At 42.9% G+C, this 13,060-nt stretch overlaps 1 protein-coding gene across 3 annotated transcripts in view; it reads left to right on the forward strand.

Moving 5' to 3' along the window:
* Positions 1–8,880, forward strand: part of SEPTIN11 (septin 11) — an 87,926-nt gene extending 79,046 nt beyond the window's left edge. The window contains exons 9-10 of one of the 3 annotated variants that reach the window (XM_037051002.1): positions 96–283; positions 8,654–8,880. In XM_037051002.1, coding sequence (XP_036906897.1) covers positions 96–283; positions 8,654–8,657 — 192 coding nt within the window. In that variant the 3' untranslated portion in view covers positions 8,658–8,880. The other 2 variants (XM_037051001.1, XM_037051000.1) reach the window with 2 other exon arrangements.
* The last annotated feature ends 4,180 nt before the right edge of the window (positions 8,881–13,060 follow it).

The raw sequence follows: 13,060 nt of genomic DNA on the forward strand, positions 1-13,060 counted from the left end.
TGATGCAGCTTGTGATTTGAACAGACCCAGATAACCTTCTACTGATACACTTCTCATTCCCTTCAGCATGCTTGTCCTCTCCTTTTTCTCCCCAGCTCCACGAGAAGTTTGACCTCCTAAAGCGGACACACCAAGAAGAGAAGAAGAAAGTGGAAGACAAGAAGAAGGAGCTGGAGGAGGAGGTGAACAATTTCCAGAAGAAGAAAGCAGCAGCTCAGTTGTTACAGACCCAGGCCCAGCAGTCTGGGGCCCAGCAAACCAAGAAAGACAAGGATAAGAAAAAGTAAGCAGGTGTCACCCCAAGTACTGGGGTCTCTAACAATTTATTCCTCTTGCATGTCTCCACTTCTCCCATTTGCAGACTGGAAACCGGTCTATTAACCAGAAAGATAAAAGCAAGTATTTTCTCTACAGCGCAGGGAAGACGATAAAGGTTTTTAAAGTATTTCTAAAGGGTACACAAACATTAACTTATAAAACTTGACCACATGGTCAGACAGTCAGGACTGGAGGGACCTTTCATCCCCAGTAGCGTCTTCTGCACCAACACGAGGACTTTTGAAAAGATGGGTTATTTCTCTGCACTGCTCTGTGGAGGCAGTCCTCATGACTCCTGGTAAAGAGCATTCTTAAATTATGGTTGTGAACATTATTTTTCTATTCTGTATTGTAAGTCTCGACAAATCAGTCGTTGTTCCCCAGAGGAAAGATTTGGAAGACCTGCTAGTGGCCCCCAGTTTTCCTCTAAATTCAGCAAGATGGTGAGCTATTTTATTGTGAAAATGGGCTCACAGTCCCATCCAGTTAGGAACCACCCCCACAGCCCTCAAGACACGCCCATACCCACACACGCAAAACACTTTTAAATATGGTTTTGACGTAAAGTGCCAAAGGGTCAGATTCTGCTCTCATGGGGGCCACTTCCTATGATACTCCAGCGAAGGCTGCCTGAACCCAGTGGGAGATTCGGGCCTTCCTTGACATTCTCTGGTGATTTGAAGCTGTCTGTCAAATCACCTTAAAGACCAGAGGGTGCAGTTTTGTGACATTTGCTATCAGTGTGACAGGAAGCACAGTGGTCAGGACAATGCCTTGAGGGAAGCTGTGTGTGGTCAGGATGGCGAGCCCAAGGGCGCTGTCCTCCGTGGCCTGGGTGTGCTCCGAGGGCGGTGCACGCAGCCCAGACCGTGCTCAGGATCTTTCTCGTCGTCCTGAGGTGCTAGCATTTGGGGGGAAGCTGACAAAAGTAAACAATAGGAACGTTGGTACTCGAGCAGGCAAAGGCACGCGTGCAAACATAGGAAGAGCAGACAGGGCTGGGTCTGCACGGTCACCACGACCTGCCACTGGGATCGTTCACTCGGGCTTGGTGAGCCGGCAGGCTCACCCCAGAGGAGTCCGGTTATGTTGCCCGTGGTAGAGATCAAGACACACTGCTACAGTGGCACACGGAGAGTGTTAAATCACACTTCACAAACTCCACGAGCTCCGAGACAGCAGAAAATACGTCAAGAGAGCCGAGGAGCAGGCACATTTTCTAAGCAATAGAAAGCAGTTGGTGTAGGTGAGGTGTCGTTTTAATGGGGTTGGTACCGACCCAAGTGCTGAAAGGACCCCCAGGGCCAAGCATTTAGCCATGCTAGATGGGGTTCTGAGAGCAGCAGGTGCTTAGCCCGCAGTCCGGTTCGAGGGAGCATTCTCCGCAGCTGCACGCCACGGCGGAGCCGGTCACCCCTGCTGACACTCCCCGTGCAGAGACTCGGAGGGACAGAGCCTCTTGCCGCGAAGACAAACTTAAAGCCATTTGGCATCATACCCTTGTTGATCCAAACTAACCCAAGATAAAAATAGGTATAGGTGTGTGTGTGTGTGTGTGTGTGTGTGTGTGTGTGTGTACATCTGCGGCATGAATGAAACAGAAAAAGCTGCTGACTCATACTTAGGAAACCCAAAGTAAGTTTTTCTCATCCTGAAGCACTAACATACATAAAGGTGTATTTTAGAACCAAAAATGTTTATAAAAGACCAGCAATGTCCTAAGATATTTCGTGTAAACTGGATGTGCCTTTAAGCAATAAAGACGCCAAGAGCTGATCAGTATTGTGCCTCCATTTAAAAAATGTGTCCAGTACCAGACTTGCCAGTGTAGTAGGGAGGTGTTGCCTTGCCCTGTGGAATATTTTAGGTGATTTTTCTTCCCACCCTTGGACCTTAGCAATGTGTAATGCTTCTCAAGTTATGTGAAGAATGTGTGAGTTCTATTTTAGCCTTATTTATAGGTTCTCATTTATTATTAATGGAATGAGACTTCATTTGGGGCACAATAGTCACCAGGCTTTGTGCCTGACAATGGCACGTATTTTTTGGTAACTGCTGCGTTCCTACCATTTTCTACGTGGTACCATTTGAACAGTGAAATCACCTAACTGCCAGTTGGAGTCCTGAAGTGTAAAAGTAAAAAACCAAACAAACGGAAAAAAGCACCGCGCCCCTTCTTGCCAGTGGAGAGTTTCGGTGAGAGAGGACCATGGGAAGACAGTAACCAGGGTAACCAGAGCCACGCTTTGAAAATAAACAGGAGACCCTCTCCTCCTCAGGCGGCCGGAGTCGATGCTGGAGTTGCCATACTTGCCACTTAGGAGCTGGCTTTGTCCGAGGGAGAGAACATGAAAAGAGATGCTTGTTTATCCACGGGCTGTGTGTCCACCTCAGAGCCTAACTTAGCTTTTCTAATAGTTGTAAATTCTGTGTTTTCTGTTTTAATAACATGCTCCCTTTTTAACATAGGTAAGGTTTTATACTGCTCCTTGACCTGTAGTGGCATGAGATCATATAACATTTCCTAAGATTACAGACAAACTAGCACTAACCGTGGCACTGCCATTAGCGGGACCCCACCTCCTGCCTTCTCTGGCCGGTACTTCCCTTGTTTGCAGCTGCACCACAGTGGGGGGACTGCCCGTGGGTAAGTCGTTCAGTGGACAGCGTTCCTCTTCTCTGAAAGCTTTGCACCATTGCCAGCAGGCATTTGCTGGTTAAGAGACATCCATCCCAAAAGAAAGTTTTAAAATGCATCCTGTTAAAATTGTACCAGGCATCTGATACCTAGAGTTTACACAAATCATCCATTCATCTTTTGTTGTTGTTGTTGTTAATTGATTCTCGCTAAGGAGCGAAGTTGCATGTTTTGGACTTGCCTAGTTAGACATGCGGACCTGGGATTGGGTGGCACTTTGAACCTACAAGAGGGGGTGGCTCCTGGCGTGGCTGTAGCTGTACCCACATAATGATTGTTCCTTTTTCCCCTTCCCAAGTAGATTAATAGCATGTCCTCCATCCACCATATTCCAAGCTCCAAGTTAATTGTTCAAAGTCATTATAACACGTTTATTCTCTTACTCCAGCTCAGAAATGGAAGATGCAACTCCTATTCAGTGCAGATGTGATGCCCAAATCAGACCTAATAGATAATGGTTTGGTGTTATTGGAGAAAATGAAAAAACAATAAATCTCCACTAGAACACGTAGCGGTTTCGAGAAGTCACTTGTGAATTCGAAATTACGTGCAAATGGAAACTAACCACATGGTCTTTAATTCGACATTAAAATGTTGCTTTTGCTTGTCAAGTAGAATAGCTTACTCAGATTTTTGGTTTTGATTTCTGTCAATTCCATAATCATTGCATGAGCATTCATCACTGAATGCTGGTGCTGGCGCTCCTAATTTTCCTTTCTTTTTATTTATTATTATTTCTAACTTTTTTGTTTTGTTTTTAACTTGCAGTGCAAGCTTCACATAAAGCCTGGCAAGCCAAGGACGGTCCCGCATTCACCTGCTTTTGCAGTAATATTGTAACTCTGCCATCTGTGTCTTTTTTTTTTTTTTTTTTTACCTTTCCCCAGACACCAATAACAAGGGAATAACAGCAAAAGCTCTATGCAGCTGAACTTTGTTTCTGGGAAGTAAATGATTTGCCTTTCATGCCTGTTCTGAGTGGCAGCAGGAAGCATGCCTGTTACTTGTATGTTGCTTTGGACTGAGGGGAGGAGGGTAAATGGCTACATGTATGTCTAGGAAAACTCACCACCTCAGCAGCTGAACTATAAACCTGAGTAGCCATGACAGCTTACTTTTCTTAATCATTCATCTCCATGGTGGCCAAAGTCCTGAACTCACTCTGTTTCTTCTCCTCACCCACCCCAAACCCAAGATAGCTTTGCACCTAGGCAGACACGTGGGTAAGCTTCATATGACTTTGAAACTTGCATGGATTGCTCATTATTATAACATTATTTGGTCTGGGTTGTGAGTCTGTTCAGTTTGTCTGTTTATGGCTTTACAAATGCGCCTGAACCTCTATCTCTCAAATTCTGGCCAAGTCAAGCTGTAATAAAACTATAGTATCTGAGAGAGGATCCAGGTTACCCCAAAAAAAGTGAACACAGTCATAGTTTCATAATCAGCCGTCTCAAAAGCTGGGTGACACAGCATTGCTCAGCAGAGGAGTCTGCGAGGGATGCTGGGCTCTGCACAGACTCCTTACTACTTACAGTTAGCACTTTCCCAAACACACCAGAACTTGCTGTCAGTGGGTGGAGAGGGAGGACCTAATGAACAATGCCAGGATGTCGGGACTTCCAATAACATTTTTCAGTAATCATGAGAATAAAATTTTCAGAGATCCTTCAAAAAATGTGTCGTAAATTGTGTCATCTGCATTGCAGATTTGAGGGGACCTTGTCAATTTCAGGCAGAAATGGGAAGGAGCATGACACAAACCTAAGTCGCAGAAAGGAGGAATTCAGCCTCACATCCAGCCTCCTTGCATGGTGTCCTTTCGGTATATGGCAAGAAAGGGAAGGGAAAAGTAGAACAGCTGGTCTTTCAAGTCCAGTTGTCGTGAAGGAACTTCCTCACCTTTCTCCTCACGGCCAGCTCACTCCCCTCCTCTTTACGTCCATAGCCCATCACCCCAAATCTGTATGAAAAAGGGTGTGTGTAATCTCTTTTCTGTACTGTTCCTTTATAAAGCATATTCTTTCATCTTGTTGAATTTTTTCCCCTCTAATAACAAGATCCTCCTAGCTGTCCCTGTACCTGTACCGTCTCCTGTTTCTTACTTGAAAGAATAACATTTTTTATGAACCGGATACTTTATTTACTAGTGCCGTTTCCTTCTGGACTCATTATTCATGTATAAAGTAAATAGGATACAATCCCCTTTACCTCCCTTGACACACAGACACACTTTTTAAAAAAAGTTAGTAAGTCTTTAGTTGATTCCCATAAAAATTATCTTTTCCTTCTCTTGGTCCTCAACCATATTCTTAGGGCAAAGAAGGAATGGTCTCCCATGAACTGACTGAGGCTTAAGTAGGTAAAGTAAGGAATCAGTTTCATTGAAGCCCAGACTAAGCTGGGTCAGAAACTGAACACTAGGAGCAGCAATAGTGGTACAGAGACAGGTTTGAGAGGAACCAGGCCAGAGTTTTTATTTTTGCTTTTGTGTTTTTAACGATTCTAGTGTGATGCCAGCTGTGGGGCAGCCAGATAATGGATGGCATGCTGAGTCTAACCATGGGCTGAGTTTGCTCGTACGCTCGCACCAGACAAAACTGAATGCTTTCGTTGTATGCTGTTTCCACCGCTGCTTGTGCGACCATTTTTGTGCTTGGTAAATTCTAAAAATGCATCACTTAAAATCATTTTAAATGTATCACTAAAACCTCTTTAAAGTGAGCCCAGCTGCGAAAGGCGTCCAGCTGACTTTGATTCCAAGATTATGGATTCATTTTTTCCCATGACATTTTTCACAGTAAAATAAATCATATGGAGAGTCAGGGAATAAAAAGTCAAAAGAAAGATCTAGACTAGAGAGAGCTTTTTATTTTAATGCGTTGCTTCTGAACTTTTTTCTCCCCCTGCTCCTGGCCCCCTTAGTTTGTTATTGCTGTCCTTCTTTCCTTTCTGTATCTGTGCCTTTTTTCACAGTAGTCCTTGGCTCTGCACGGAATAAATGATACCCTCAAATCTAATTGGATGTGCTTTCGCCTTTGCATGTAAGTACAGTAGTAAGAAACCTTTGAGAGTTTTCTGACTTTAAAATAAGGGAAACATATGGGCTAGAAAATTTTTTTCTTTTTTTGGAATGGGGTAGAAAGGTAATGGTTTGAGTAGCTTTGGCTTAAAAAGAAAAGCTAAATCTATTTAAAGTGGCCACGTTTATACATTTATATCCTTTTCACAAGAAACACATAAATTCAGCATTTCATTGATATCAGTGTGGGAGTCAGGAATCACTGGTCCCAATCTGTGCTATACACAGTGTCATGGTGTCACTGGGTCCTACAGAGGGCCTTTGGTTCTGACTGTGTGAGTGGAGCCGGAATGAGGAGTGGAGAAAATCCAGAAGAAGAGATGTGTATGTGAGGCTGCCGTTGCGACCACTTCATCTTTGAGATCTTGCTTTAGCGGCCTTGCCCTGTGCTAACTGCCAGCAGTACTGCCTCTTCTTTTAAAGCCAGGCAGCTCTAAAAATCTCTTATTCAACTCTAGCAGCCAACTTTTTGCTTCTCCTGGATTTAAAATACGTGTAATAGTTGTACGTGCAGAAGGGTATGATGGAGAAACGTTTATGAGAATTTATTGGAAGTTCATTATGAGAATTTATTGGAAGTTAACATTTTCCAGCTTGGGCTCTTTATTCATGAGTCCCGATTTTGTCCAGAAAGAGCATCTTAGCCAGGGGAACATTTAACATAAAGCTGGGCACAGGTTACTCATCTTCCTTCTCTGCTTTGTAATCTCACCAGCAATAAAAATAACTTACTCTTCCTATCTTGTGCACCTCCAACAAATCAACTTGGTTTCCTCACTTGTGACACGTCTGCAAGTGTTTCATGTACCGACCGTTGAATCAGGTTTCCAGCTGTCACCAACCGTGTCATTCTGTCTCTGTGTGGTCCTGCCAAAACTGTCCATTCAGACCCCTTCACTTTTCCATTCACAAGTGTTTGAAATTGTCAAGTCTTGGTTCCATTGACAGAATATGTGTGTGATGACTCATTAGTGGAAATGACCTACAAAGTCTAGATTGTATGTAGGTATGAAGGGAATTTTTTTAATAAACTGAAAATTAAGCTGTGAACAGCATTAGAACTTTGTCTATTTCTTAATTTTAAAGTAAGCTGATATGCCTTAAACTGTAGTTGTAGACCACTGTCATTTTGCTGTTTGAAAATAACCAATGTGTTTCTAAAACTGTTGTGTAATCTACTTTGTGTTAATGGGAAATTGTCATATATGTAAGCTGCATGTTAGACTTGTCTTTTCTTAAAAAAACTAAAATAATTGTACAATTGTGAAGCATATCATTTTTTTCAAGTATGAAAGTATCACTCAGCAAACATGCTCAGTAATTTGGCATCTGTTAAGGTAGGAGAGTGGTGGACAGGTAATCTATGCATAATTCACTAGTGCCAAGACATAAGTGGGGGGAAATATATTTTTTACCCAAACATTGTGTGCCCTTTTGTGAGTTCTTTTAGTCACTGTTTGATACGCATATGTGCCCATGCTAATTACACTGGATAAAAGAAATAGGGAAGAGGCTCGTGCTTTCCTGCCTTGGCCGGTGGACTTCCCATGCTACATCTGGGCCGCACCAGTTCTCCCAGATAACACGTGGTGTCCTGTGCTTCACATGCCCTCTCTGCCACCTTGCTCCCCCGTCCCCATACCCCCCCCCCCCCCGTCCCGCGTAGTGTCCCTGGAGCCCCACTGCCCCTAGACCCCAGGGAAGCATCCTCTTCTTCTTCCCTTGCCTTTGCTGCCTTTGCTGCCAACGCTGCTGCTGCTGCTGCTCAAACCCGCGCTCAGAAGTCATTCCTCTAACTGACACCCCGCTGTTCTTTCACAGTTCATTAGAGAGGAACTCTTTATTTTAAGCTGAAGGGTTAAATTTGAATCTGAACCTTTCTTTTTTCTCTTCTGTAGCTTCTTCTTTATGTAACCATCCTGTTGACAAGCCCCACTCTCTCCTAATGGACATAGAGCATTAGAAGAGCAGGAGCTGTCTGTTCACACGTGTTGGGGAAGAGTTACCTCATTTCCACCATCGCCTCCTTTTCTTTTAAAGTCTGGCTCAAATATTTCACTGCTGTTTGTATTTGTCACTGTCTGTTTACAAACCGCTGCCCATAGTGGTTCCTCAAGTGACTTGTCACTACCAAAAACAGTTCTAAAAAAGAAACTGAGTAAAAGAACTGGGGCCAAGACCCAAGGTAGCCATGTGTTGGGATCCTCTTGCTTAGCTGTCATGTTCTTGAAGCTGCTGTCCAAGAGCTCAGGGGCCGAAGACAGCGTGTGCCCTAATCCGAGGTGGCCCTCACCTTCAGGGTTCACAAACTTGATCTCACGGTAACTCCAGACCTCTCTGCCCCATGAATGACATTCTGAACAACCCCATCAGGACCCGCAACCATCAATCAGGTCATAAAACCTGGGCAACATTTTCCTTCCTTTTGTTAGTTTTATGGGTTGTTTTGGAGTTTGGGGTTTTTGTCTTAAACATTTGGTATTGCATGAACAGAGATGGCTGCATCTTTTTTGTTTTTTGGTGTGTTCTATTGATACAATGTTTTTATTTTTCAGCTGACCATCTGCCTCTTGAGAGAGAGAAATGGGCATCCTTCCTTAAATTCAGGAACCACTGTTGCTTTATTTGACTCCTTTTCTGTTACCTGCATCCCTCATATGTTGTTTTGACTTGGGGTTCTGCTTTTGGGGGGACATCTTCCAGTTAGCCAATTCTGTTTTATGTATTGGTTACTCAAACTTAAGTTTTGGAATCAAAATTAAGCCAGTTTTAAGCTCAAGGCGAAATTTGAGTGAACTCACAGAATTCTGTTTAAAATGTTTTCCTCATCTCAGACACATCAACAACAGCAAAAAAACCCTTTACTGTCACTGAGGTTTTGACTTACAAATCTTAATCATGTTTAAAATGTGCCAGTATGGGGTAGATGACTTTTCTGCCTCTGGGACTCCATTTTTATTTAAAGGTACCTTGAAATAACTTTCTGGTCCATCTTGCCTTTTTATTTATTGTGAAGCTCTGCTTTACCTTGTGTCCAGAGGTGTGTTTTGGACCATGGGAAATGAACCCTGAACAAGTACATAGCCTGTCCCAGACAACAGCGTCGTTAGCAGCAGATCAGAATCCTGTCTTCTCAGAATTACCCAGGTGGGTTTCTATGTCTGAAAAAGAAAAATCCGCAGGGACTTATACCCATATACAAACACACACAGCTCTGCCAGTTGAGTCTGTAATTTCTAATCCCCCTGGTGACAGGCTGGATTACTTTATTAGCAGTCACTTCTTAGGGGCAGTTTTTATAGTCAAGGGACAGTTTTCAAATTTATTTCTGTTTTGGAGCATCACTATACATTTGAAGTTATTTACCTTTTAATCTTATTACTTGGCTACAGTCTACTTATTTCCATCATTTTTTCAGACCCGTATTAGGTAGATCACAAAACACCACTGGCGGCATCAGCTGTGTGTGATGCAGCTCCTTTGGAGTGTCCCCTCTAATTCAGGATGGTAACGTAGGCTTCTGTTGAAAGGTGAAACAAAGGAACAGTCCCTGCCTCTTGGATCATCCGATCCTTGGAGAGAAGTTAGGGCAATTGGATGAGCATGCTGGCAAAGTCTGTCTTTGCTTAGATTAAGTGGTGGAATTATGAGTAGCATCGCCCCTCCAGGATAATCTGTAAGGAGAGAAATTGCTAGTGCCCAGTAGTTGGAGGGGTGGATGGGTGAGTGCCCACTCCCTAGCTGACACCAGAACATGACAAATTAACATACCAATTATATATTAAACATTGTGTTGTGAAGCCACTGCAGTCACTAAGTACAAAGGTTACTCCTTATTTTAAATATTTAATATCTTGACCCAAGAACTCATTTTAAAAACAAATTCTGCATTGGGTTGTAGACATTTTTTGAACAATATTTAAAAATCAAATTAGGCAAGATTATTTAACATAGAGAAAGGTGTAGTCTGTTGTTCCTATTCCTTTTTCTCCTCTTTAGTCCCCAGGTTAAAGGAAGTATAATGGTAATAATTTTAATGGGAGGGGGAGCAAGCTCTTAGAAGTAGGCTGGCCTCCGCTCAGTCACCTGGGGAAGCTGCTCACGAACACATACCACTGGTCAAGTGCATTGCCATCTCTTGATCTGGCATTTTACTTCAACAGGTTCCTTTTCCCAAGTGCCAATAACACTCATAGGTTTTCAAGGTCTGGCTGCACCTGAAACCACCCAGGGCTAACCATCTTCAATAATAAAACGTCACATATCCCACTGTAGACTGGAAAAGCAAGAACTGAGCCATCTGAACCCATTTCCACTGATATCAGGCAATAAGCTTTTTATTTTCCATTCAATCTCTTGAAGAACATTACTTGATTTGAGATACAGACTCTGCCGTATTGTTACACATGTAGTCTAGATAGTCCGCTTGAGATGGCCACAGTACTCGTATGAGAGAGGTCTGATTTTCTGGATCAGTATTTGCTGAGTGAGGTGGGCAGGTAAAATTAGCTAATCTTCCTAATAAGTTTGGCCAAAGCTTCCCATCAACTATACCTATCAAATGAACTTCCTTAGTTTATTTTTGGTTCCCCACCCCCACTTTTGGCCCAACTTATGGGTAAACAGTTCCAGTATCTGGAAAACTAACAGTGTTCCTGCACAAAACTTTTCAGTTTTGTAGAAGACTTGTCATCTCTCCACCTGGAGACTACAGGGTATGGCTCACTTTGAATATCCTTGTATTTGAATCCTTAAGATCACAGCATACAGTCCTTGTGATTGATGCCATCTGACTTTGAGAACAATCTAGCAGGCACTGGCACCTCCACTGCTGGTGAAGGGATTCTGTTAATTTGAAGGTTATGAGTCTAGGTGTCCACTCACCTCCCATTCCAACGAGTAGCTTTCTATAAATAAGTTTTAGTTGTCAGCGGAATACCCAGGTGCAGCACAAACGATTTCACATCTGACTCAAAAGCAGTTACATACTCACAGTGCTATAAGTTCAATACCATTTCAGTCCACTGTGAAAACTTCCCCTTTAAAATTATGGTACGTTGATAGATCAGAGGCTATTATATAAGAAGGTTGGTGCCTGCCCCACAAAATAAGTGTGTATGGGGGAAGGATGCAGAATAACATTCTATAAAGAGCTTGGCTCAACCACACCCTCTGCACGATGCTTTTAGACCTCAGGAGCTGTGGTTCTAACTCCTTGCCCTTTATTCACACCCTCCCTCTTACCAAACACTTTATATTCTACATACTGCACCAGGCCTATGTTGCTGAAGATATAGTCAGAAACTGAGTGGCACTTCTATTCTGTAAGCAAACCTCTAGACCACAAAGGTAAGCCCTTTCTATGCTGAACTGCAGGAGAGATTGTAGTCTGGAGCAAAAGTACCCCTCCCCTCATTGCTTTTCAGTGTTTGTCTGAGATCGCCCCTTCATTCTGCATTGTCCTCTTGCCCAATAAACTAAACTGTTTCTGATCAGGGAAACCAGTTCACTAGGCCTATGCTCTTATACTCCCCCATTGTGTAACACAACGTCAACAACCCTAGCATTTTGTCTGCTCTGTTATACTTGACAAGTCAAGAGAAAGAGAGTGGTTCTCATTTCCTCAACTCAGAAGTTCCTGGGAACTAAAAAACTAGAGTTGTGAGCTCTCCTCAAATTTCTCTATCTGGTAGTCATTCTTGGTTACCTCTTACCCCACCTTTTCAATAGATGTTAAAAGGAACAGTATGTTGCTGTCCTACACCTGGGTCTTACTAGTACACCATAAAAACTACCCTCAATATAGTGAGGGGAAGCTTTTGTTTCAGTTCCTTGATGTAAGCTGGGCTACAAAACCCTGCACTTCATCTTTTTTGATCTTATGATTGGTCAAATCCAACTCAAACTGAAAGCATCAAGGTTTAATTTGTATCCTTTTTTTCTTTTGGTATGAGACGTATCCAGACACCATCTACTCCATACCATAGCAGATCTTGCTCATTTTCCCTCATTACCACATGTATAGGCCTCCTGTGCCTCAAGTGACATAAACTTGTAACTGCAGATAATGTAGAGCATTGCCTCGCAACAAGAGTCTACTCGTTCCCAAACAGTAAGCCCAAACAACTGTTTATCCCAGTTTCTGGATTTCTCCCCCAAACTTAAGATGTTTCATTTTCCTAGAAGCACTATCTAGTGGCCAAAGCTCAAAATAGTAACAGGTATAGGAGACATTCTATTAACACAGTTTAAAGGCTAATTTCAAGATTTTTGAAAGCTTTAGAAGTAATTACATGTTAAAGAAAACTTCGTATCAAATGTGAAGGCTAAAGATTTGGGAAGAGTCAGACTTTGAACCTCGTTGGGAAGTCTTAGCTATATGGCATTGGTCAACTCTCTAACCCTCCAATTGTTAATGTACACCAGGTATGCTGTATCCAAGGACAGTTGTGAGGCTGGTATTCAATCTACTGAGCCACACCAGCAGGGCACTTAGTCACATTTTAAGTGAAAGACCACTGTGCTGCTCTGGGTAGTAATGCTCAAGCACAACTGTGTCAAATTCATAGTAAGTAGACAGCTTGAAAATAGAGGTATGAAGAGTGTACAGAACACACATACATGTTGGTTCTAATAACAAAGTATCTTTGGGTGTGGGGGCAGATAACAATGTCTTAATTCCTTCAAAAGTGGGAATGGAGGCTCAGATTCTCACATCAGCTTGGCTGGGTGAAGAGCTACAGTCTAGCTTCCTTCAGAGCCAAAGGCATAGTTTCAGGAACATTTCTGGTAAATCAATTATATTGGACATTTGGGGACACTTCCCCTTCTCCTCCACACTAAGTGACAACACCACCTGTAGAGTTCTCCACAGAACACCAACCTCATTCCATTCTTGCCAAAAGAGTGAAGTATACACTTAGCCTCTCCTAGTCTGATCTTCAAGAGATAGAGCACGCACA

Source organism: Sturnira hondurensis, unplaced genomic scaffold (assembly GCF_014824575.4).
Source record: "Sturnira hondurensis isolate 20B ecotype Veracruz unplaced genomic scaffold, ASM1482457v3 Scaffold0007036, whole genome shotgun sequence".
Classification (NCBI taxonomy): domain Eukaryota; kingdom Metazoa; phylum Chordata; class Mammalia; order Chiroptera; family Phyllostomidae; genus Sturnira; species Sturnira hondurensis.